This window comes from Panthera tigris, chromosome B3 (assembly GCF_018350195.1).
Source record: "Panthera tigris isolate Pti1 chromosome B3, P.tigris_Pti1_mat1.1, whole genome shotgun sequence".
Taxonomy (NCBI): Eukaryota; Metazoa; Chordata; class Mammalia; order Carnivora; family Felidae; genus Panthera; species Panthera tigris.
Window position 1 is genome coordinate 26,108,009 of NC_056665.1, and position 24,032 is coordinate 26,132,040.

At 39.3% G+C, this 24,032-nt stretch overlaps 1 protein-coding gene across 1 annotated transcript in view; it reads left to right on the forward strand.

Moving 5' to 3' along the window:
* GABRA5 (gamma-aminobutyric acid type A receptor subunit alpha5) overlaps positions 1-24,032 on the forward strand; it is an 82,802-nt gene that overhangs the window by 5,650 nt on the left and 53,120 nt on the right. Inside the window, exons 4-6 of the mRNA XM_015545123.2 lie at positions 9,838-9,959; positions 12,282-12,349; positions 12,460-12,680. Of these exons, the coding sequence (XP_015400609.1) occupies positions 9,838-9,959; positions 12,282-12,349; positions 12,460-12,680 (411 nt within the window). The remainder of the gene's footprint in view (positions 1-9,837; positions 9,960-12,281; positions 12,350-12,459; positions 12,681-24,032) is intronic.

A 24,032-nucleotide genomic window follows, 5' to 3' on the forward strand; every position in this document is an offset into this window, starting at 1 on the left:
CATAATATTAAATTTAAACTGGAATTAATTTATCATCATTTGAAAAATCACTTTATCGGAATCAATTGACAAATGATAATTATAAGATAAAATTGAGTATTATCAACGTAATAATAGTAAAATCTGTTTCCATTCATTTATTTGTATTAAATATATTTTAGAGGTTTATCTATTGGAAAAGAAAAAGTGCATTAGAATTTTATTACATGGGAGCTACCATTCCAATGTACTTTGGTAAACAGTGTTTTATAATTAGCAATTAAAAGCAGACTCTTGTAGAAGTAACTTATGAAAATGAATAGATAAAGTTATTCTTTATCTGACTATATGCATGTGCTAACCTGTACCTTTGGTTTCATGAAGAGAGATTTTTCATACACATTCTCAAGGATGGTTCTTTTCTTTTAGCTTGAGCAGAAAGTGCAATCTCTGAATCATTCAGCTACTCACAATGTCTTTTTAAATGGCAAGTTGTCTCTTTTGAATCCCCAGATGGAAAGTTCTTCCTGTACTGTGGCTTCAGGTTCATGAGGTCCAGGACAAATGGTCACTGTAATAATTATCAAAAAGCACACAGAAGCACCGCCTAAGCAGTTAGGACACCGGCAGGTGATGGGACATCTTAAGTGGAGGGTGCAGAGAAGGCCAGAGATCAGAAAGGTAGATCTTGCATATAGCAAAAATTTGTTGATTAAGGTGATTAAGGTCTTAAGGTGATTAAGACCTTGCTACAGAGTAATGCCCAACATTTTTTAAGGTACCAAAAGAAAATACTTCCAATTACATGCTCTATAGAGGAAACTTTTAGCATGTTCCTCATGCCAACAGGCAGTGAGCTTAGCAAAGCTTAGGAGGACAGTAGGCCAGCACCAACCTAGCCGACCCGGTCTGGCGATCAGCTCCAAGATGAGTCACTGGCTTGGTTCAAGGGGAGAAGGAGAATATGGGCTTTTGGATTTTTACAAAGGTGCGATTGCATAACATGCATATTTTAATTTGTGTGAAATTTGAGAACAAAATATTAGAATCAAAAGTAAAAAGAAATCTTATCATAGAACTCTGTTGGTAGCAACAATAATTATCATTGTTTGTATGGGTTTATATTTCCTTCATTTCTAGAAAGCATTTTCAGAAAATGTACTATTTAATTTTCTACTATGAAAAAAAACTACTTTTGTAAGTGAAAAGAGTTCAGGCTGGAGAGCATAGGGAAATGTGTCTAATTTTCAGAATCAGGATCCATATCAGGCCTCAGGGCCTGGACCAGTGCTCTCCATTGCAGGACCTTCTCCAGAATGTCTAATATTTAAGGTGCAATCAAAAGGGAAAGAATGAGGGTGGAAATCTATAGATTGGGAACAAAAGAATGTCCTAATCTAGAACTCAAATAACACTGTTCTAAAGATAGTGTGTCTGCCACAGCTCAAATAAAATCAAACACAAAATATGTCCTATGAAATAAAATATTATAGAGAAGGGATATGATAGTAAAAGTAAGATATGCTAGGAAACAGGCTTTAGCAGTTCACTGAAAACTCTATTTCATTTGTATTTATTTAACAAGTTATTTCAAAACCAAAAAGCAAACCTAAAAATAAATGAAATCCAAGACCAGATCATTTTCAATTTTAACAAAACAAAAAAATTGGGCCATCACTCTATAATCAAACTAGATCCTATTCTAGGACCCCTGTTAAGTTTATAGAGATAGCACTAGGTATCTTTTTGACAGAGAGCAGTCAGGCTGCTCTGATCTCTGTTGCTGCATGCTCACTGTGTGGCTACAGAGGAATTTCTAAACCTGCCTGCAACTCAGTTTCCTAATCTCAAAGTGGAGTTAATAATGGATCCTACGTCACAGGGCTGATGTGAAGGATATGTTGCTGAATGTATGCTAAATGCTGAAACAAGGCCAGGTAGGGAGGGGTTGCTAAGTATAGGCTAGCTATCTTTCTGGATGTTGTGACCAGGAGACACCCAAAGTTTGCTAGACCTACAGGATAAGCTTGGTGCTGGGCCAGGGCCTAAGCATAGCAAAGTCAATAACTTTAATCACGTCTGCAAAGTCTTCTTGCCATGTAATGTAGTACATCCATAGTCACAAACTGAGATTACAATGTGAGCATCGTGGAGAACATTGCCCTGCTGCTAGTAGCATCAATGTGTATTGAGTCCTCACTATGTTCTAGGCACTGTTCTAGGTGCTGAGTTCCTGTGGTGGGCAGAGTAGAGCATGCCTTCAAGGAAGGTGCATTCTGGTTTTTACATGTCAGTTGGGTCACAATTGCTATTAAGAATTATTTAGAGTAGGAGACAGTGAGTGTACTGAAGGTAGATGCTTGAACAAACATCTGAGGGATGTGAGGATGTGAGCAGTGCGGTTCATGGAGAAGGCTGAACAAGTGAGAGGAGGAGCGAGTGTATCAGCATGCTTGGATGGTAGGCACAGCAAGGAGGCCAGGATATTGAAAGGAAAGATTGGTAAGAGGCATAATCAGAGGGTCAGTGGGGCGGTAGGGGAAAGGGTCATATGGTGAAAGAATTTGTAGGCCATGCTAGGTAGTACCAGGAAGAGCAGTTGGCTCTTATTTTGTAAGTCAAAGAAGGTATGGGATTGGTTTTAAGTAGGAGTGAAGTATGATCCAATTGAGGTGTGACAGTAATGTGACTTAAACTTTAAAACTTGCTCTGGCTGCTGAGTGGAGGATAGAACAGAATCTGGGGCAGGGGTGGTTAGTAAAGGAAGGAACAGTCAGGGCAGTTAAGAGGCGAATGCAGTGACCCAGGGGAGGGATGATTTTTGGCCAGTGGGGTTTGTTAGTAGATTGACATGGGCATGAAAGAAAGGAGTCAAGGATGACCCCCTTCCCCCCACTGGTATTTGAGCTGAAAACATGACAGATTCAATTGCCTGTTGCTGAGCTGGAGAAGACAGTAGTTAAAAAGGTTCTAGTGAAAATCTTCAGTGCAGTTATGGACATGTTAAGCCCTGTTAGATATCCAAGTGGCCAGACAGCCATTGGATACAGAAGTCCAGAGTTCAAAAAAGATTGGGGCTAGAGACATGAACTTCAAGTTTTTCATATATGGGAGACATTTAAAGCCATTAGATTGGTTGAGATCATTTAGGGATTGAATATAAACCAAAAAAAAGGTCCCTGGACTGTGCCCTGTGTAAGTTTAGAAAGGCAAGGGGGTGGGGACAAGTGAGAGGAGGAGGTCAGTGAATATAGGAAGAACAAAGAGGGCAGCATCCTGAGGCCAAGAGGAGGAAGTGTTGTAAGAAGGGAGATGTGGTCAAATAAGGACTGAGAGCTGATTGTTGGATTGGGCATTGTGCAGTAGCATCTAGAAGAAAGGCTTCTTTGGGATGCAGGCAGTGAAAGCCAGACTGGAGTGGGTCCAAGAGAAGGAAGGAAAGGCAGCAGAGATTTCTAGTATAGACAACTCTTCAGTGAGTTTTGAGTAGAAGAGGGGCAAAGAATGGAATGCTAACTGGAAGGGAATATAAGGTGAATGAAAGACATGTTAAAGACCTGATTTGTTACAACAAATGTAATTGATGATAGGAATTATTAGGGATGGAGGGAAAACCATGTGTAATAAACACCAGGATGGTTCCTGTGCAGCATAATCACACACAGGGGGCATCCTGTGTGGTTGGGGAGAGTCTAGGGAAGTGGGTAGGTTTAGATGAAGGGGGTGTGGCCTATGAGATGGGAGACCGACCTTTTTACCTTGTAGGCGGTATGATTCTGAGCTGGGCTGCAGTGAAATGGACAAGAGTAAAGAGACTACATGAAGGGTGCCAGCAGGGGTAGGTTTGAGCACTATTAGGGAGCTGATAGGCAGGGCTGGGGGCACATTTGATGTGAGGCCCATGGCAGTGAAAACAATCTAAGAGTTCTGGCATAATGTTTCATGGCCATGACTTCGTCCACATGAGACACATTTCAAGTCCATGTTTCCACCACAAGAGGGGACAACTCTTATTTGGAAACTTAAGATTGACTTTCATTGTCTAGCTAGTGTCCACCATGTTTGTTATCTTCTTTTATATAGTTTTTCAAATGGTTAAAGTGGTGTGCAGTGGAAATTTAGATGTCTCAGGGAAACATCACACAACAGTGCCACTTAAAGGTACTTATTTAATGAGATTAAAGTGACAAGCAAATAAACTGAAGATATATTTCTTAGAAGTAATTAAATGCTGTGGAAAGAATGCAGAAAGAAATGCAATTTAAGAAGACAGGGAAACTGCCACTTAAAAGCAACTTAGTTCCATTCCCAAAGTAAGTTCATTGCCATTATGGATCCCATTTTATATAAATCAAAAATGGCTGTCAATATAAGCAGAGATAACATCACAAAGAAATGCATCACTCCTAGCCTTCAATAGCACCATTTGTAGTACATTACTCAACAGACTTTTCTAAACCCCAGAAAGGGTGACATAACTCTTGAACTTGTACCCTTTTAAATGCCAAAATAAGACCTCATCAGGCATCATTTGGAAAATGAAATACCTTTAAAGATGGAATCTGCAACATATTGTTGTTGTTATTATTATCATTAGAAATTATAATACTGAGATAAAGTTATATTGGAGTAAAATCCTTCACAGTTCCTCAAGAACAAAATTACTCTGAGATTGAATTAATTCAACTCACTTTTCAGAGCAATGCATGGATTCTACTACAGGGTTAACTCTGTGTGGTAACTGTCTGATTTGGGGGGTAACTTGTTTGGGATTCCCTACCCTGCTGTGCTCAGACTCCTCCCCACATCTTCCCTAAGAAACCTTGCTGGTGGCTCCAGCAACCGCATCTCTATCACCATTGCAATTGCCTGAGTAACTGGCCTCCATGCCTCTAGCCTTGCCCCTGCCAAGTCCATCATCTGCAAAGTGCCCAAGAGCCACAGGTAAAGTAAGTGACCCCTGTCTAACTGCTTTGAAGCTCCCACTACCTTCAGGACTGACCCTAGGAGTGCAACATGGCATGTGAAGTCCTTTATGGTTTGATATGTGCTGCTCTCCACTGACATGCATTACTTTACTCACCAAGGTTCTTTACTACCCTCTGCAAACATCATCATTTCCTAACCTGAAGCCACTGCTCACAACCCCTTCAACATCTCCTTCTTTAGCTTGAGACTAGATCTTCATGTTTAAAGTCTCAGGTCAGTTCTCTTCTCCTCCTCTAGCACTGTACATAGTTCCTTCTCTTTCCTTTGTTTTCCTAGAATGTCCTATGTATCACATAGATCCCTACATCTACGATGTGCTATTGAAATCCTCTGCGAACATGACTGATTCTCTTAGAACACAGCTCTGTCTGACAGGTTGGGGATACCATCTTTGTCATCTTCACATCCTCGGTAGTTACCACAACACCAGGAACATACATGATTGACATCCCAAATACATTTGTTGGCCTGAGCTGTTGGAATAAGCACTGAGCTCATCATACAGCCTCTTGAAGATGTAATGGAGGAGAGAAGCTCTCTGAGGTCATTTATAGTCACTCTGGCACTTGGCTTACAAACCATCCTTTCCATTTCCAATCTAGATAGTCCTAGAGCAGTTGCTCTCCACTATGGCTGCACATGAGGATCACTTGGGAATCTTAAAAAATAATAATAATACTAGTAGCTGTTTCTCAGGGAGCAATTAAAGCCAAATCTCTAGGGCCTAGAAATCAGAATGAAGCTAATGGAGGAGTCCAAAATCAAATGCTTTGAAGAAGTCAGATGTAAGACAACTGGGAAAAGTGGAAAATTTGCACAATAGCAAGAGTTTACCCTTTCTGAAGACATTCATGTTTATTTTTCTTAAACAGTGTGTTAACCCCACTAGTGGACCAAATTTATTTTAATTTCTCATTCTCCACTTCACCTCCTAAGTGTCTGAACAGTCCAGAACTTATCTGATGGGGTACCATTGTGTAGCTTTTTGAGAAGACCTTCCACACCTCTGAGCTTCACTCTGCTATCCTACTGTGCCCACCCATGTCCCTGCCCATTTAACAATCACCACCTTCCTTTCTCAGGCTAGAATATGGGGCTTAGTGACCTAATTTCCTTATTTTTAAGGCTAAAATAATTGGAAAAGTGTTTAAGTTTAGAGATCAGGTCCTAGCATCTTTTGTAAGAACGAATATTTGAGCAAGGAAATCAGGGTGTTTTAACAAGTATGGTTGGTTCTGCATTTCCCTTAGGACCCCCTTTCTGGAACATCAATAATTTGGCAGTGTTGGAACTATTCACATGGACTAAATGTGACATGTTTTTATAGACAATATGCACTAAATATAAGGAAACAATTCATATTTTAAGAGAATCTAGTTAATCCTAATACTGAAGCGTCAGCTGCCAAAATTTTCAAGTATTTCTATTATGTCCAAGGTTATTGTCAGTAATAATGGATTTTGTTTCAGCTCACAAAAATCCATTCCCCCAGAGAGCTGAGCTTATCTTTGAAGCAATTGTGTATTTACAGTTGACCTAAGGATCAGCAGAGTTCTTTGGTTATACTCAATACAGTTCTGAAATGGAATGTCGGCAAGCTCAAGCCTGCCTTCTGAACCTAAGTGGAGTGAGTGTTCAAAGAGATGAGGGAGTCTTGTGTTTCTACCCAGAGACTTCATAGATGTAACTTTGCATTATTGCTCATTGAAGGCATAGCCCAGTGTTTTTGTATTATTTTGGTTTCAAGTGGCTTCAACTAACCAAAATGGAACAAAGCAAGCTAAAGTTACTCTGTACCTTAGAAGCAGCCCTGGAAGATTATGCACCTTGAGAGAGGAACAGGTAAGTTTGCCAGACATTTGTGAGATTCTCCTGTGTGTAGGCATATCATTTGCTTTCTGTGATACAAAAAGGGCCTTTGTCTCCATGATTGTGGAAATGGTGCATTTCATAACCACATGCTGCAAATTAGTCATTTTTAGGATGACCTATGACCTGAGAAGGGCTACCAGTTGGTCCTGAGAGAAAACCTCGACTCCAGCTCTGAAAAGCATTTTCAGAGATTCTTTTAGAACTTGTTTCCTACCTCCTAGGTCCTATCCTCAGTAAATACAGAGAAGCCACAGCAAACCCCAGCCATAGCTCTATCATGAATAGGCCCACAGATAAGTACAAGAAACACTTATGTCAGAATAGGGCACATATTGAAACTTTTCCAATAAAACTGTAATGATGTGTGAAGGGGTATAAATAGCCCCCCCCCCACCTTTAAAAAAAAATTCTGGCCAATAAGTAGAAGCTGAGATTTGGGATTCTTAAGCTTTGCGTCCTACTGGATTGATATTGGCAATGATTTGGGTATTTGTGAAGTAGGATTCAGAGCCAAATGGGATTGTGTTTCTTTGAAACTGTGGTGAAGCAGTGCATCAGAGGGCCAAGGAAAGCAGTGGTCATGGAGATGACCCCCACAAGTGGACAGTGTTGGGAATATCTCAAATGGTCAGTGATGTAGTTAAGTATTTGTCTCCTAATACTCTTCAGGCTGTTCAGATCAAATGTAATTTGAGAACATTTCACAACAGGTAATAAATAACATAGAAAAATATATTTGAAACATTGGTATGATTTTTCTTTTCTTTTTTTCTGATAGTGATGTTATTTTTTAATCAAAATTTTTGAAATATAATTGATAGTATAATGTGTTGATTTAATACATTTATATATTACAGTATGTAGCCTTAGCTTATACCTCCATCATGTCACATAATTATCATTTCTTTTTTGTGGTGAGAACATTTAAGATCTAATCTTTTAGAAAATTTGAAGCTTATAATACAATATTGTTGACCATAATCACTATGCTGTACATTAGATCTCCAGAATGTAATCATCTTCTAGTTGAAAGTGTATAGCCTTTGAACAACATCCCATTTCCCCCACTCAGCCCCTGGTAACCATCGTTCTACTATGTTTCTACAAGTTTGTCTTTTGTAGATTGCACATGGAAGTAATATACTTTTTCTGCTAGTGTGTATGCTCTCCCCTCTATTCTAAGTTAGAGAGCCAGTGAAGACTGGCCCTGCCCCCAAACTGGACATTTAGACATAGCCTAGAATTGAATGACCAAACTTACTGATAAAAGTTATGAACATCGTACGAGGTGGACAGTGAGGCCAGATGTGGTTTGAGCAGTTTACACAACTGGGCAAATGCAAAATATCACTGTTTCTTTCTCTCACAAATCTGGAAGGCAGTCTTAAGGCCTTTTGTCCAGGTATTAGGTCTGTGAGACTGAGTTCTTCATCATTCTAAAGTGTGAAACTACAGCGGATGTCAGAGAAAAGGGAATTTAATATTTTCAAACACTAAGTCCCAGAGTAAAATATTGTATCCGTGGGCTGCATACGAACAGGACTGAATTTTAGCTTGTTAGAGATTCAATTATATGCAGTTAATGATGATGTGAAAATTAGATCAAAAGAACTTTATACTCTCTCATTCAAAACGGAATAGCTTCAGAGCAGTAAAGAATTGATTTGTTTAGATGCAATCGATAAAAATGACCCAAGTTTCAAGAACTGGGTGGGGCAAGCACACATCAATTCTACTCTCAGCAGCCAACTGCTGATGGTCAGTCTCACTCTCATTTCAGACAATTTATGGAAAAGAAATAGTCACATGGAGAGCTGGGGTACCACAGCAGGCACTTCAGAGAAGTTCCAGGGGTCTCCTGTTCTTCTCCCAAGCGCCAAGGATGCTAACTTCCTGGGGCCCACAGCTGGCTTTCAGCTGCATAAGTTCTCCTTGTATCCACACCAAATGTGTATGTTGAGTTCTTGAAAATTCCAAACATCTCGCTTTTTGCAAGATTTGAAAGCAGCTGTAGAATCCTGTGGTGCGATCCATGTTTCTGAGGTGTATTACCATCTTCTAGACCGGTGACTTTCTTTCCCTCCCAAGTAACTTCTTCAATTTACCCACATCTGCAGAGGGCAGTTTCTCATTTCCATTTGCCCCATCCACATAAACTTTTGGGGCCTGGATAACTTCACTGAATTGAGAAAACCAGAATTGTTTTGGGTTTTTCTTTGAAGGTTCAGCCTGCTTTTCTTGGGGTTTTACTATAAGTCTGACATACTGGGTCATTCAGAATACTGTGCTTCTCGAGTCCCTTATCTGAGGCAATTCTGGGTAAACCCTAATAAAGGCTTTCAGACTGGTCTTTACACCTCATGGCTCCTGGGTCATGTGCTTTGTTTTGTCTGGACCTGAATGTGCCAGCAATAGGCAGTGCTGATGAGTAGGGAAGCCCAGAGAGATTTCATAAACTTTTGTTTCTATCACCATATGATTGTTTCTATCACCATATTCTGCATATTCCTCATAGCACAAATGCTCCCAATTAACGATGCAGTGAAATTTGGGCCCAACAATCTTATCTTTCAGATTGCATAGATTTTGAATGTCCTCTCCACACCCCACTGCTCATCACAGGTGATTCACTAATATGAAGACTCAGTTTTTCAGTATTTAAACCAAACTTCAGAAATCCCCTAAGAGTGGATTAGGTTCTGCTAGTCTATGGATAGTGGCTAATGTTTTAAAAATGACTACACTGTGCCTCGGAATCAGGGAAGGATGGATTTTTGAGCATGATGTCAGGACGAACAGCCCAGAGCCAGCACACTCTCTGGAAATTCAAGAATTAAGGCTTATTTATGAAAAACAATATCCTGGATTAGTAGGAGACTGTTTTCAGGTGCCTTCCCTCCAAGACAAGTCACCATATTATGTTTTTGTTTTCTGTATTTTGAGAAGAATGTTTAAATTCTTAATGCAAGTTTTAACTCTTGTTTCTCTGTTAAAAAGCTTTTCACAAATGCCAACCAGTTCAGTAAAAGATGAGACCAATGACAACATCACAATATTTACCAGAATCTTGGATGGGCTCTTGGATGGCTATGACAATAGACTGCGGCCTGGCCTTGGAGGTGAGTGGGTTCTCAGCTGCAGCCCGCTAGACCCCAGAAAAAGCTTACACTCAGTCTCAAGCTCACATCTGCTGTGATTCAACCAATTCATTAAGTAGCTTTTTGCCAGAGTTTAAACTGATAGTTGTTGCCAAGGTTCTTACATCCTTTATATTCATTATCTAGGTACAAGAAGCTGGGGCATGTGGTCTCCATGCAAACTCCCTTTTCCTTAGATAATCCTAACATCCATTCTTTTTTTTTTTTTTAACGTTTTGTTTATTTTTGAGACAGGGAGAGACAGAGCATGAACAGGGGAGGGTCAGAGAGAAGGAGACACAGAATCTGAAACAGGCTCCAGGCTCTGAGTTGTCAGCACAGAGCCCAACGCGGGGCTTGAACTCACAGACCGAGAGATCATGACCTGAGCCCAAGTAGGCCGCTTAACTGACTGAGCCACCCAGGCGCCCCCCCCCCAACATCCATTCTGCTTCATTTAAGGAGGAACCAGTTCTTAGGTGTTACTAAAGCCAACACTGCCTTAAGTTAAGAAATAATTTATAATCAACTTCCTACTCTTGCACTGATGCAAGTCTTTTTCACAAATACACTGTTTAATGCAATTGTTCTTTCCATCTTATATATTATGTTTAATCTTTTCACTAATCATTGTATTTACTTTAACCCCATGGAAATTGATAAAAATAAGTGGATAGCAAAATGCACTTTCTGGGTTCAATTTAGCACAGCTTAATTTTGTGCTGAGAATTGTGTGCTGTTTCCAGGCATTTGCAATGCCATTGACTCGAGTCCATTTAGATGTAGTGCATTTGAACTTACTCCATTAAGTAAGTTTGAGACCCTCTAACAACTACATTCTTAGAGGAAAAAGTAGTTTCTTTTCCATTATTACATTTTTGTTTATTTATTTTTGAGGAAGAGATAGAGTGCGAGCAGGGGAGGGGCAGAGAGAGAGGGAGACACAGAATCCAAAGCAAGTTCCAGGCTCTGAACCATCTGAACAGAGCCCAATGTGGGGCTCAAACTCACAAATTGCTAGATCATGACCTGAGCCAAAGTCAGACGCTTAACCGACTGAGCCACCCAGGTGCCCCTTCATTATTACATTTCTAACAGGGAGATTCACTTAAAGCATGAGTTGCCATTCTCTACCTTTTTGGCAAAGAAAAGTCCACAAAGCCTCCTTGACACCCCCTTACTCCACCCTCTGAGTTATGTCCCTGGGTCTCCTGTGTCCAGCAGCCTCTGTCCCTTTGAACACATCCACAAGGTTCAAAACACGTAGAGAATCAATGAGTTGTTGCTATACAATATTCTCTCATTCACCCAGGATGTGTCACACTCCTGTGGAGCAGGATCCTGAGGACACCACATAGAGCCAAAGGGGCTGCCTGCTGGGGCAGGCATCTCAGTGGGAAGACAGGTGCTGAAGCACACAGCACCATACCTTAAGTTAAGAAGTACACCTGCACACATATAAATACACACCATGTACATATATGGTTACCACACAATGAGATGCAGGGAGAAAAAGCCCTGCCCCCTGAAGCTCTGAGTCAGTGGTGATACCATCCAGTGGTTTGGGGTTATTAATGGTGGACTGTAGTATAGTCTATTGTCCTCATTCATGACCACAGGGTGTTGCAAGGTGATGCCCAAGGAACACACACACAAATTTCCCCTCAATATTATTAGCTACTTTTATTGCCATATATATTTTAATAATTTTTATTGTTATAATAGTCTCTCATGATAGAAATTTCTAACAATTCAAAATGACATATAAGGTGACATATAAGGAAGCGGGTCTTCCTTTTCAAGTGGTCTTGTCCCAAGTCACACATCCTTTCCTCAGAGAACACCTAGTAGTGCAATTTTGATTAGAGATTCTTTTAAATCTTATCCCCTCATCACAATTGCCTAACCCTTTGGAAAGCAGCTGTTTGTAGGAGAGTGAGGTTAGGCACTGTGAGGTTGGAATTACTGTTCCAGGTTTACGGAGGAGGAAACTAAAGACCAATCAAGGCCAAACAACCAGGATCCCTCTCTGCTCTGTTCACGACTGCCCCCAAAGGGGCAAGAAGTGTAATGAGAGCTAAGACCCTTTCCTTACATGATGGATATGTTAGTTCCTGCTATAATTTGGAGCAGTTTGATTTCATTTGGTGTTAGTCTAGTCCTCCAAATTAAAAAAAACACATTATAAAAGCCCTCTGATTGCCAAGAATGAAATTGGTTACTGGACTAAGGACATAAATACGCTATGACGGGTGGTTCCATGTGAGTTCGGTGCCTAGGCAGGAACCTGTGTCTGTGTTTCAGAGCGAATCACTCAGGTGCGGACGGACATCTACGTTACCAGCTTTGGCCCAGTATCCGACACGGAAATGGTAGGTCTCAGGGCATGGCCCCGCCCAGATCATTCTAAATAGGCACTGAACCAAATCCCCTAAGGGCCTTCTCTGCTAAGGCATCACCTGGTTGCCTTCCTTTGCATTAGGAATATACCATAGATGTGTTTTTCCGACAAAGCTGGAAAGATGAAAGGCTTCGGTTTAAAGGGCCCATGCAGCGCCTCCCTCTCAACAATCTTCTCGCCAGCAAAATCTGGACCCCAGACACATTCTTTCACAACGGGAAGAAGTCCATCGCCCACAATATGACCACGCCCAACAAGCTGCTGAGGCTGGAGGACGATGGCACGCTGCTCTACACCATGCGGTGAGCACGCACAGCGTGGGGAGAGGGCGCGCACAGCACTGGGGCGATGGCTTAGCCCAGACCCTGGTGCAGCGCTTGAGGTTGAGTGGTGGGGTGGGGCGGGGAGGGGGGGAGGGGTTGGCAGCGTGTCTGGCCAGGGGCGCATTGCAGGGCAAACGTAGCCACCAGTCTCGCCGCAAGGGTCCCGCAGCCTATTGAGTTCAAAAATTGCTGTGTGTGCGCGCATATGCGTGCTTTGGGTGATTTTTACTTTTTGACCTGCCCATACTGATGTCCATATAGCTTATTTCCTTGAACTGCTATAGGTCCATGTGTTTGCTATCGGTCCACTTGTTTATTTGGTTCAAGATCGAAAACATCTTTCAGAGAGTGACCCAGAATAATGTAAGCTAGGGAGATTTTATTTTATAAAATTTGTATTTAAAACCCTCTATGGGGGTCCTTTCTTATTGCAGTTGTGCACTCTTGTAAATTGTAAAAGCCCATTTCTCATATGCTTTGATAACATTCCAATGCTGAGGTTAAATTTTAGTATTCCTAATTTAAAATGATCAGTAGTCATTTTTTTGTTGTTGTTCTGAATTATTCATTGCATCTGAGTAAATCAATAAATTGACTGGCAAGAAAGTCTCTTTCATAGCTTTTCAGTTTCCATGGTGGGCCTAAGTATTTTTCAAGAAAAGATTATTTAAGTCAAAAGAATTAAAAAGCACTAAAGCTAAATAAAATTTTAAAAACAGCATGTATTTATATGAGAATTATTGAAATTCCTTACTTAGAATTCTTCACAATAAACTTCATATTTAAAAGAAGTCATCATAGTGGAAATAACATTGATGTTGTCATCTTCTGAGGCTGCATGTCCTAACATATGTCCTGAGGAATGTTTGATACATTGTGTCCCAAACCTATTTGACAGCATGTCTCAATTTTTTTTTATATAACAGTCCAATAAGGATTTTGGTAAATGAGCTTGTAATACATACCATAGCATTTTGTTCCATTTCTCACTCTTTCCTTTTCCCTACATTGATCTTGAACATGTTATGCCCATGGATGAAGCATGCATTGTGAACATCAGTGCCCCAGGACAGTGCCTTTTCCATGCAGAGAAGTATGTTGAAAAGCTACAAAATATCTCAAGTGGTGAAAATTAGTCCTTGGTCATCATTCTTGTAAAAGGTAGTCTGTGCAGTGAATCCAAGGGTACTTTGTTTAGCCTTGTGAGCAGAGGGTAGGTGTGAAGAGTCCCAGATCTTGGAAGATGCCGGTTGGGATGAATGATTAGATGCCATTAATGTGGGGGCGCCATGTGAGCCTGCTGTGCACCTTCACTCTGTTCATAGAAAAAAAATATCCCTAGTCCTCACAGGTTATTGTGCTTGGTTCACATCTGGTTTGTATCACCAAAAGATTATATTTGGATCCAAGACTATGATTGTTCAAACAGGGTGGTGAGGTAGGCTCCTTGTTTAGAGGGGGAAGAGGTAGCAGAAGGGCCTCTTACTGAGTGTCTGTGTACCTGGCAAATTCACAGGTCCTTCAGTCCTCAAACAGCATGGCCACTAGGTGACACCATTTCCATTAACCAAAAAAGGGAACAAGGCTCAGAAAGGTTTGATAATCAGCCCAAGGTCACATAGCTAGTGAGAAAGGCAGCAGGAGTTTGAATTCAGTCTTAGCAATTTCCTTGTTTAATCCACCACATTTGAAAATTGGAGGGTTGCAACATTACTAAACATATAATAGCCTTTTTCTTACTCTTGTCAAATGTCATCCCCAGAAGGAGGACAGTGAGAACCAGAGCAACTTGTCAGCAGTAGAATTTTTCATTGTTTATGTAGAGGAAGTCTGCTAATGATTTTCAAAGTTGATAATGAGTTTTCTCTTCCAGTCATATACATTTGGAATGTGGAAATAGTTCCAGTTGAAAGTGTTATGAATTTTAATGTGATAGAACTATAGCTATAATTTGATGGCATTTTACCTATTGATTTGGCAAAGATAGTGTGATGTGACTAATCAAACGTCCAGTGGTGTCTCAGCGCCCCCACCCACCCCTTTGTTGTTACAGTTTTTCTGGTTAGCACTGGGGTCACCCCTGTCAAGCCTTGCAAAACCAATGATATACTTAGATCCAGGAATTCCCATGTAATGTCAATCTTAAGGAAATAATTAGAAATATAGACTAAGCTTTATGGGCAAAGATTTCTATTATTATGTTACTTATGATACCAAACATTTGAAGGAATATAAAAAAATTTAGTACATTTTCCAGCTAAAACTATATTTTTTTTACATTTTTATTCAAACTTGAGACCTAATGAAAAAGATGAAATATGAAAGTGTAGAACAAATTAGGGTTCCTGTGATGCACTGAGACAAATATCTAATAAGGTACTGTTACCAACCTCTAAAAATAACTCCATGCAGATTATGGTTTTTGTGTAAAATTTCCATGGTCCAGATATCATTTGAATAGTAAAGTAGTATTCTGAGATACACACTCCCCAAATGTGTCCCAAAAACCTTAGGTGCTTTCCTGGAAGTCATTGTCAATTTTGGTTCTGAAGAACTTTCTACCACCAATGGGTCATCTGTTTATAGGATGTAAAGGTAAAAATCATCAGCTGCTCAGGATAATTCCATAGAGTACAAACAAATATTTCCTGTTGGACCCTCAAGGAGAGGACACTTAATAGAGTACTAAACAATTTGTTTGAGGACAGTCTTTTGGCAAACAGAGTGATACATTTTATAGAATCATCCCTAGAGTTGTACTTCAGACATTAGACAAGTGGCCAGGAATCCTCAAAGGGAACCTCAGTGCAGCAGTTTTCCTGGGCCTTCCCTTGCAGGGCTGAAGAGAGAAGAGGTGCAGAGCCCAGAGCTTGACATTAGTCTATCTAGGGACTGAATGACTTGTCCTTCTGGCCAGCCTTGCTAATTGTTCTATTAACTGGGTAGAACTTGTGGTTGTCCTCACTTGCAGCATGTCCCAATTCCATGACCCAGCAAGCCCATGTGATATAGGACTACCACGTCTCTCAGGGAGCATGCCAAATCTGGTGATCCATGTTCTTTTATGAGCACATAAATTGGAAGACAGTGACCTACTCTCATCTCCCTGTCCCCCACATCTTATTTTTAAATTTTTTTTAATGTTTATTTATATTTGAGAGAGAGAGAGAGAGACAGAGAGAGAGAGAGAGAATGAGCAGGGGAGGGGCAGAGAGAGAGAAATGAAGACAGACACTGAAACAGCTTTGAGCTGTCAGCATAGAGCCAGAGGCAGGGCTTGAACCTATGAACCGTGAGATTGTGACCTGAGCCAAAGTCGGACACTCAACCAACTGAGCCACCCAGATGTCCCCTCTCCCACATCTTCTAATAGTTCAAACTCTTGGGAGACGCACAGTGAGGCCCACTTTAGGGCATATTTTCCTAGTCTTTGGGCTCTGGCAGAAGAGCAAGTCTCTCTTAGTTTCTTGTGTAGGAAACCATAAGCAAGAAAGAACTTACTAGAAGGCAGACTCTGCTAGTACCACAGACTTCTGCCTGTCTCTGAAAATCTGGCTGTCATTCCACCCAAGATCACCTTGCGTTTGCCTGTAATAAGAGACATTTTACTGTGCTGAGTATTGTGCTACTGGGGGTCATAGAATGCACTGATGTAGTGAAAGCACTGGACAGAGTCATGTACTGCATGTCACTCTGCATGGTCACCTTTACACAGTATGTACTTACCTGTGCTATTTTTATTTTGAGAAAGTCATATTTTTTACAACTTTTATAAATATCTTTATTACATGTGTTTTAAAACACTACCCTAAATGCATTTAAAAATGGCGAACACATGTCTTCACTTAAAAAAAAAACAAAAAAACACCCACACACCAGGGCACCAGTGTCTGACGTTGGTTCAGGTCATGATCTCTCAAGGTTCATGGATTTGAGCCCTGCATCTGGCTCTGTGCTGACAGCTCAGAGCCTGGAGCCTGCTTCAGATTCTGTTTCCATCTCTCTCTGCCCCTCCCTGGCTCATGCACTGTCTCTCTCTCTCAAAAATAAATAAACAGTAAAAAAAAACACCCCACACTGATATTTTCCTAACAAATGAGTACAGAACTTTTAAGTTTAGTTATTACCATTGTTTTAAAATACTTCTTTACATGCATCATGGAAGATCTATCATCCATTCCTTAAAATAATAAACTCTCCTCAAAGTTTCCTGCACAAACAGATCTCATAACCATATTTATCACATGTGTTTTAAAGCACTTCTATTAATAGAACGGCATATCTTTATGAATGCTAACACTCCATTTACATTTTCATCAGTAGAAAGCACTGCTTTGAATTGAGGGACTATGATGTAGTGAAAAGAGCGTGCACCTTAGGGTTAGGCTGACTTAGGCTCAAGTCCTGACTGTATCATTCAGTACTCATGAATCCAATATCTCTTAGAGTGATTTTTATTGTTGTTTTTCATTTTCTTTCTTCCTAAATTGTGTAGCTGTAGGGTCTGAGAAAGTTGGATAACTGGTAATATATACACTTATTCCTGGAATGTCCACTGGGAGGCAGCATAATCACATTTTTGCATAGTGATTGGCAGCATCCGTTAAGTGATAGTACAAGTAACTTGAAGGAAGTTATATGTATGTTATATGTGTTTAACTTCTGGAAAATATATTTAAAGGAAATTATGCATTTATAATTAGAAGTTTTTAACAGGGCACTGATAATGTGTATGTGCACCTATATACACATACAAGCATCTATATGTCCATTTTTATACATACACACATACATACACCAGTGTCTATCTAAAATGTCTTTCATGATACCGACAGATGTATTGGCTAAATCTTGCAATTTTTAAGTTAACACTTATTTTAATAACAAAGATCAAATATGAATTAAAAATATGTGAAACATAGAATATCGCCAGATATGGAAATTAGTTCTGATAACTCTCAGGCCAAAGAGAATCAATGTTAAAGGTTTGGTGTGTATCATGTACATGTGTTTATGTGTGTAAGCACACATGTACACCTCTGTATATCTGTGTGCATCATTACACACTTTGCTATAGTTTTTGAGTGTTCTCATTCTCTGAAAACTATTTTGTAAGCAGCTTTTATAATTTGAAATATAGTGGAAACTTCTCCCCTGCCCTGTCACTAAACATCATTCTGAAACCTCATGGTCCATCACATTCCATCATGTGAATATCCTGTCATTATATGGTGTGTAACAAAAATTCCTGTCATTTCCATTTTTTTCCATATAATAAACAACACTGCCACGCAAGCTTATAATTGTATCTTTGTGATAAATTCCAAGAATTGGCCAAAAGATAAGGCTTTTGATACCCACTTTCAAGTTGTTCTCTAGAAAATCTGCAGCAATTTCCTTTTCACCAGCAGTGGGAGTAGAGATCATCTCTATCATTTCTATCACTTCCTCCCTGACATCTTATATGCAAGGATGAAAATGGAGTACTGCCCCTTTTTGCTACAGGAGAAGTAATTAGCAACCAGTGTCTAAAAGTTGACTCATCCTGAGGTTTCTAGTCACATCGAGTTTCTTTTTTCCCTTTGAGAACTTACTCCCATAGAACAGCTCCTGAACTGACTTGGCTGAGAATGATCTTTGTTCCTAAATTTGGGGATGTTCAAGCTGTCCTGCACACCACCTCTCTGATCTCCATCACCCACCAAGCACACACCCATATCCTCGCTCAGTATCTTCAGTCATAGAAACCTGAGACTTCTCCAAAACTTCTTCCTGAAGCCTCCTGTTCTTCATCAGCCTGTTGTCACCCTGACTCACCTTGCAGATACTCTGTGATTTATGGCACCCAGAGTGATCTTGGTCCCTGCAACTGGCACCTGGGCTGGCCCTTGAAGGAGCTTCCTGCATGTTTATGCAGGAACAGTGATAATGGAATGCATGAGACTGCCTTCTCTCAGTCTGGCCATCTCACTTCTCAGAACTTACTTTGAGGGACTGAGAAAAGAGACCTACAGAATTTCTCTTTCATAAACATGCTCAGTGCTTAGGTTTCTGCCAGTTTGTAAACATTCAAATTGATGTTTGGCTAACAATGTGTACTTGTGGGACACAAGTGAGGACATATTAATACATATTTCTTGCATGTTTGGTTTGAAAATATGACTGGAATTATCCTGGGTCAATTCAATCTAGTCAGTCTGGACTTTCGGACTGAGGCACACATTTCATGAAGGACCACTTCATCCTTTGCAAATGGGCCACCTCCAGCACATTTTTGTCTTCTGAGGTCCTGACCTCACAAAGGCTGTCAGACATTCTCTCCTAGTGAGAGAGAACCTAGGCTTCTGGTGCCACTCTTGGCTTTCTTATCTACGCAGGGACCGTCTTGGAAATGAGCCACCTGCAAGCTAAGAGCCACATCTTTATAAGATTTCCAGGAATTTCTAGTGACCACTCTTTGGAGGTGGTGGTTGGGAGGCTCTGGGTAGAAAGCCCCAGGCAGCTGCTGGATAGGGTCTTGGCTCCAGGCCCCCAGCCTCACAAAGATAAAGTTCAGGCTTCAGTAATGTCTGAAAAGAAAGAACTACCTATGCTGGGCTGCTAATTACTTTTCAGAAACATATGTGGCCTTTATTATGTGCTGGGTGCTTCAGAAACAAACTCATAGCACGCTAAGAATTTAATACCATCATTTTACCTGTTGATAGCTGAGGAATTACACTATCACTAGAGCTCAAATGCCAAATCCACCTGCCTGTATCTATTTCAATATAATATTTAAGAAGTTATGTTGCTTCTATGCACTCCTTTTGGCCAACATGTGTGAAAATAATGTCCAGCAGATGGTGCCATGCCAATTTAGGATAGAGTTCCTCAGTACCCTGTTACTTTATCAGATTAGAGTAAAGCACTGGTTTTACGGAAACACTTTTAAGGAAAATAGACTGTTGCATTTATGGAATGTGTTCCCGTGGAAATGCAGCTGGCACATCTGCAATAGACCTGAGGTTGCTCAGAGCCAAAAAATCCATCCTTAGCCCCACTCTTTCCCTAGCTTGTAGTTAGCTTGCATCTACCACCAAATCACTGGGTCACCAGAGTGCTGACGTATTATCAAGGGGATGCTGAAAAAGTCCTTCCCTCCCTTCACCTGGAGAAAAGTAAATAACCAGCCCTCCTATTGTCAACTAAGATTACAGTCCTTTAGTATTCTGAAATTGATTATCTCATCCCATGCATACTCTCTCCATGCTTTGAATTTGAGATGGTCCATAAATATTAGTCAAGTACCTTCGGTAGTGTTAAATTCAAGGGGGTCATTTCCTCGGTAATGTGGCCAATGCAGTGAGGATTTCTGTATTTACCTTGAAAATAATTAGGAATTTGCCTGATGCTTATAGAGAAGGAAAAAGTGGCAGAGTCATCCGTGCTGAAAATTATTTCCCAAGTGGCCTGGGGTAATCAGTTTTTTTGTGTTTTGTTTTGTTTTGTTTTGTTTTCAATAATCTGTGGTGTCCAACATAGTAGCCAATAGACACATAGTACAGGTTAAACTAAATAAAATTTAAAATTCAGTTCCTTAGTCATACTTGTCTATGTCAAGAGGCCAATGGCTGGATGTGGAGTGGCTTCAGTATTGGCCAGAATAGATGTAGGACATTTAGGTCATCATGGAAAGTTCCATTGCAAATAAGCCTGGTTTCAGAGAAGCAGAAACATTATTTTAGTGCTCATCTTTGTCCACTGTCCCTGATCATAGTTGCACATACAGCATGTAAGCCAACAGAGATGAAGAAAAGATGACGGTCCGAGGATGCCAGGAATCCTCAGACTTCAATAACATTTTAAAATAGTTTGGGGATAGTTAAAACATTTATGCTACGATATTTTACTTATATATTTATTTTCCAGCTTTTCTGAGATCTAATTTTCCATGTGTAGAACATGTTTATTTGGTAAACTTATATATTGTAAAATGATTATTACCTTAGCATTATCTAACACCTCCATCATATCACATAATTACCCCCCCTTTTTTTGGTGAGAACATTTAAGATCTACTTTCTTAGCAACTTTGAAGTATGTAATACAGTATTCCGTGTTTCTCATTTTACATATATACCACATTTTCTTTATCCATTTATCCATAGAAAGACACTTAGATTGTTTCCATGTCTTGGCTATTGTGAATAATGTTGCACTGAATATGGGAATGCAGATACCTCTTTGAGATCTGAGTTTTATTTCCTTAGGATATATACTGAGACATGAGATTACTGGATCATATGGTAGTTCTATTTTTAATTTTTTGAGGAACCTTCATACTGTTTCCATAGTGGCTATACCAGTTTGTGTTCCCACTAACGGTGTATAAGGGTTCTCTTTTCTCCACATCCTTGTCAACACTTTTAATCTCTTGTTTTTCTGATGATAGCCATTCTGACAGCTGTGAGGCTATATCTCATTATGATTTTGATTCACATTTCCCTGATTGATAGTGATAATTGAGCACCTTTTCATGTTTCTGTTAACCATTTGTGTCTTGTTTGGAAAACCATCCTTTCAGTGCCTCGGCACATTTCTAAAATTTAGATTTTTTTTTTGGTATTGAATTATATGAGTTCTTTATATATTTTGGAAACTAATCCCTTATCACATATGTGATTTGCAAATTTTTTCCTCAATTCCAGTGTTGCCTTTTCATACTGATGATTATTTATTTTGATTTGCAGAAGATTTTTGGGGAGATTTTCCATATGTTTTCTTCTAGGAGTTTTGTGGCTTCAGGTCTTATATTTAAATCTTCAGTCCATTTCAAGTTATTTTTTGTGAGTGGTACAACATAGTGTTCCAATTTCATTCTTCTGCATGTGGTTGTCCAGTTTTCCCAAAACTATTGAAGAGACTGTTCCTAATAGTTTATTTGGCTCCTTTGTCAAGCATTAATTGGTTATATACATGAGAGTTTATTTCTGGGTTCTTGATACTGTTCTATAGGTCCATGTGTTTGTACTTAAGACAATACCATACTGCTTTGATTATTACAGCTTCATAATATAGTTGAAATCTGAAAGTGTGATGCCTCCAGCTCTGTTCATCTTTCTTAAGACTGCTTTGGCTATTTATGGTCTTTTGTGGTTCCATATGAAGTTTAGGATTGTTATTTCTACTACCGTGAACAATGTCATTAGAATTCTGACAGGGGTTGCATTGAATCTATAGATGGCTTTGGGTAATATGGATATTTTAACAATATTGATTCTTCTGATTCATGAACACAGGATTTGTGTTTGTATTTTCTTCATTCAGTTTCTTTCATCAGAGTCATGTAGTTTTCCGCATACAGACCTCTCATCTCCTTGGTTAAATTTATTCTTAAGTCTTTTATTGTTTTTGGATGCCAATGTAAATGGAATTATTTTCTTTATTTCATTACCAGATGTTTCATTGTTAGCGTAGAGAAAAACAACTAATTGTTATGTGTTGGTGTTGTACCCTGCAACTTTACTTAATTTGTTAGTTCTAACAGTTTCTTGGTTGTGAGTTTTTAGGATTCTTTCAATATAAGATCATATGGTCTGCAAACAAAGACAGTTTTACTTCTTTACTTCCAGTTTAGATTCTTTTTATTTCTTTTTCTTCACTGATTTCTCTGGCCAGTACATCCAGTGTTACATTGAATAGGAGAGGTCAGAGTGGGCACTATTGCCTTTTTCCTGATCTTAGAGGAAAAGCTTTCAAACTAATCATTGAGTATAATGTTAGCTATAGGCTTGTCATATAGCCTCTTTGTGTTGAGTTATGTTCCTTTTATACTCAATTTGTTTGGTGTTTCTTATCATGAAAGGATGTTGTATTTTGTCAGATACTTTTTCTGCATCTATTGAGATGATCATATCATTTTCATGTTTGATTCTATTAATATGGTGTTTCATATTTATTGATTGGTGTACATTGAAACATCCTTGAATCCCAGGAATAAATCCTGCTTGATCATGGTGTATGGTACTTTATTTTTAGTTTTTACTTAAATTCTAGTTAGTTAAAATACAGTGCAATATTAGTTTCAGGTGTACAATACAGTGATTGAACACTTCCATACATCATCCAGTGCTCATCACAATAAGTGTACTTTTTAATCCCCATCACCTATTTAACTTATCTTCCTACCCAACTCCATTCTGGTAATCATCAGTTTGTTCTCTAAGAGACTGTTTCTTGATTTCCCTCTCCCTCTCTTTTCTTCCCTTTGCTCATTTGTTTTATTTCTTGAATTCCACATATGAGTGAAATCATGTTTTTTTTTCTTTCTCTGACTGACTTATTTCACTTAGCATAATACTCTCTAGTTCCATCTGTGTCGTTGCAAATGGCAAATGTTCATTCTTTTGTGATGGCTGAGTAGTATTCCATTGTATATGTACCACATATTCTTTATCAATTCATCAGCTGATGGAGACTTTGGTTGCTTCCATAATTTGGCTATTGTAGATTGCTGCTATAAACATTGGAGTGCATGCATACCTTTGAATTAGTATTTTTGTATTCTTTGAGTAAATACCCAGTAGTACAATTGTTGGATCATAGGGAGTTTCAGTTTTAACTTTAGAGGAGCCTCCATACTATTTTCTACAGTAGCTGCACCAGTTTGCATTTCCACCAAGAGTGCAAGAGGGTTCCCCTTTCTCCACATCCACACCAACACCTGTTGTTTCTTGTGCTGTTGATTTTAGCCATGCTGACAGGTGTGAGGTGATTCTCATTGTGGTTTTGATTTGCATTTCCCTGATGATGAGTGATTTGGGCATCTTCTCATGTGTCTGCTGGCCATCTGTATGTCTTCTTTGGAAAAATGTTTATCCGTGTCTTCTGACATTTTTAAATTGTGTTATTCATTTATGGATGTTGATCTTTATAAGTTCTTTATAGATTTTTGGATACTAACCCTTAATCAGATATGTCATTTGCAAATATCTTCTCCCATTCTGTAGGTTTTGTTTTAGTTTTGTTTATTATTTCCTTCACTGTGCAGAAGCTTTTTATTTTGATGTATCCCAATAGTTTATTTTTGGTGTTGTTTCCCTTGCTTCAGGAGACATATCTAGAAAGAATTTGCTATGGCCAATGTCAAAGAAGTTACTTCCTGTATTCTCTTCTAGGATTTTTATGGTTTCAGGTCCCACATTTATGTCTTTAATCCACTTTGAATTTATTTGTGTGCATAATACAATAAAGTGGTTTCATTATTTTGCATGTAGCTGTACAGTTTTCTTAACACCATTTGTTGAAGAGATAGTCATTTTCCCATTATATATTCTTTTCTTCTTTGTT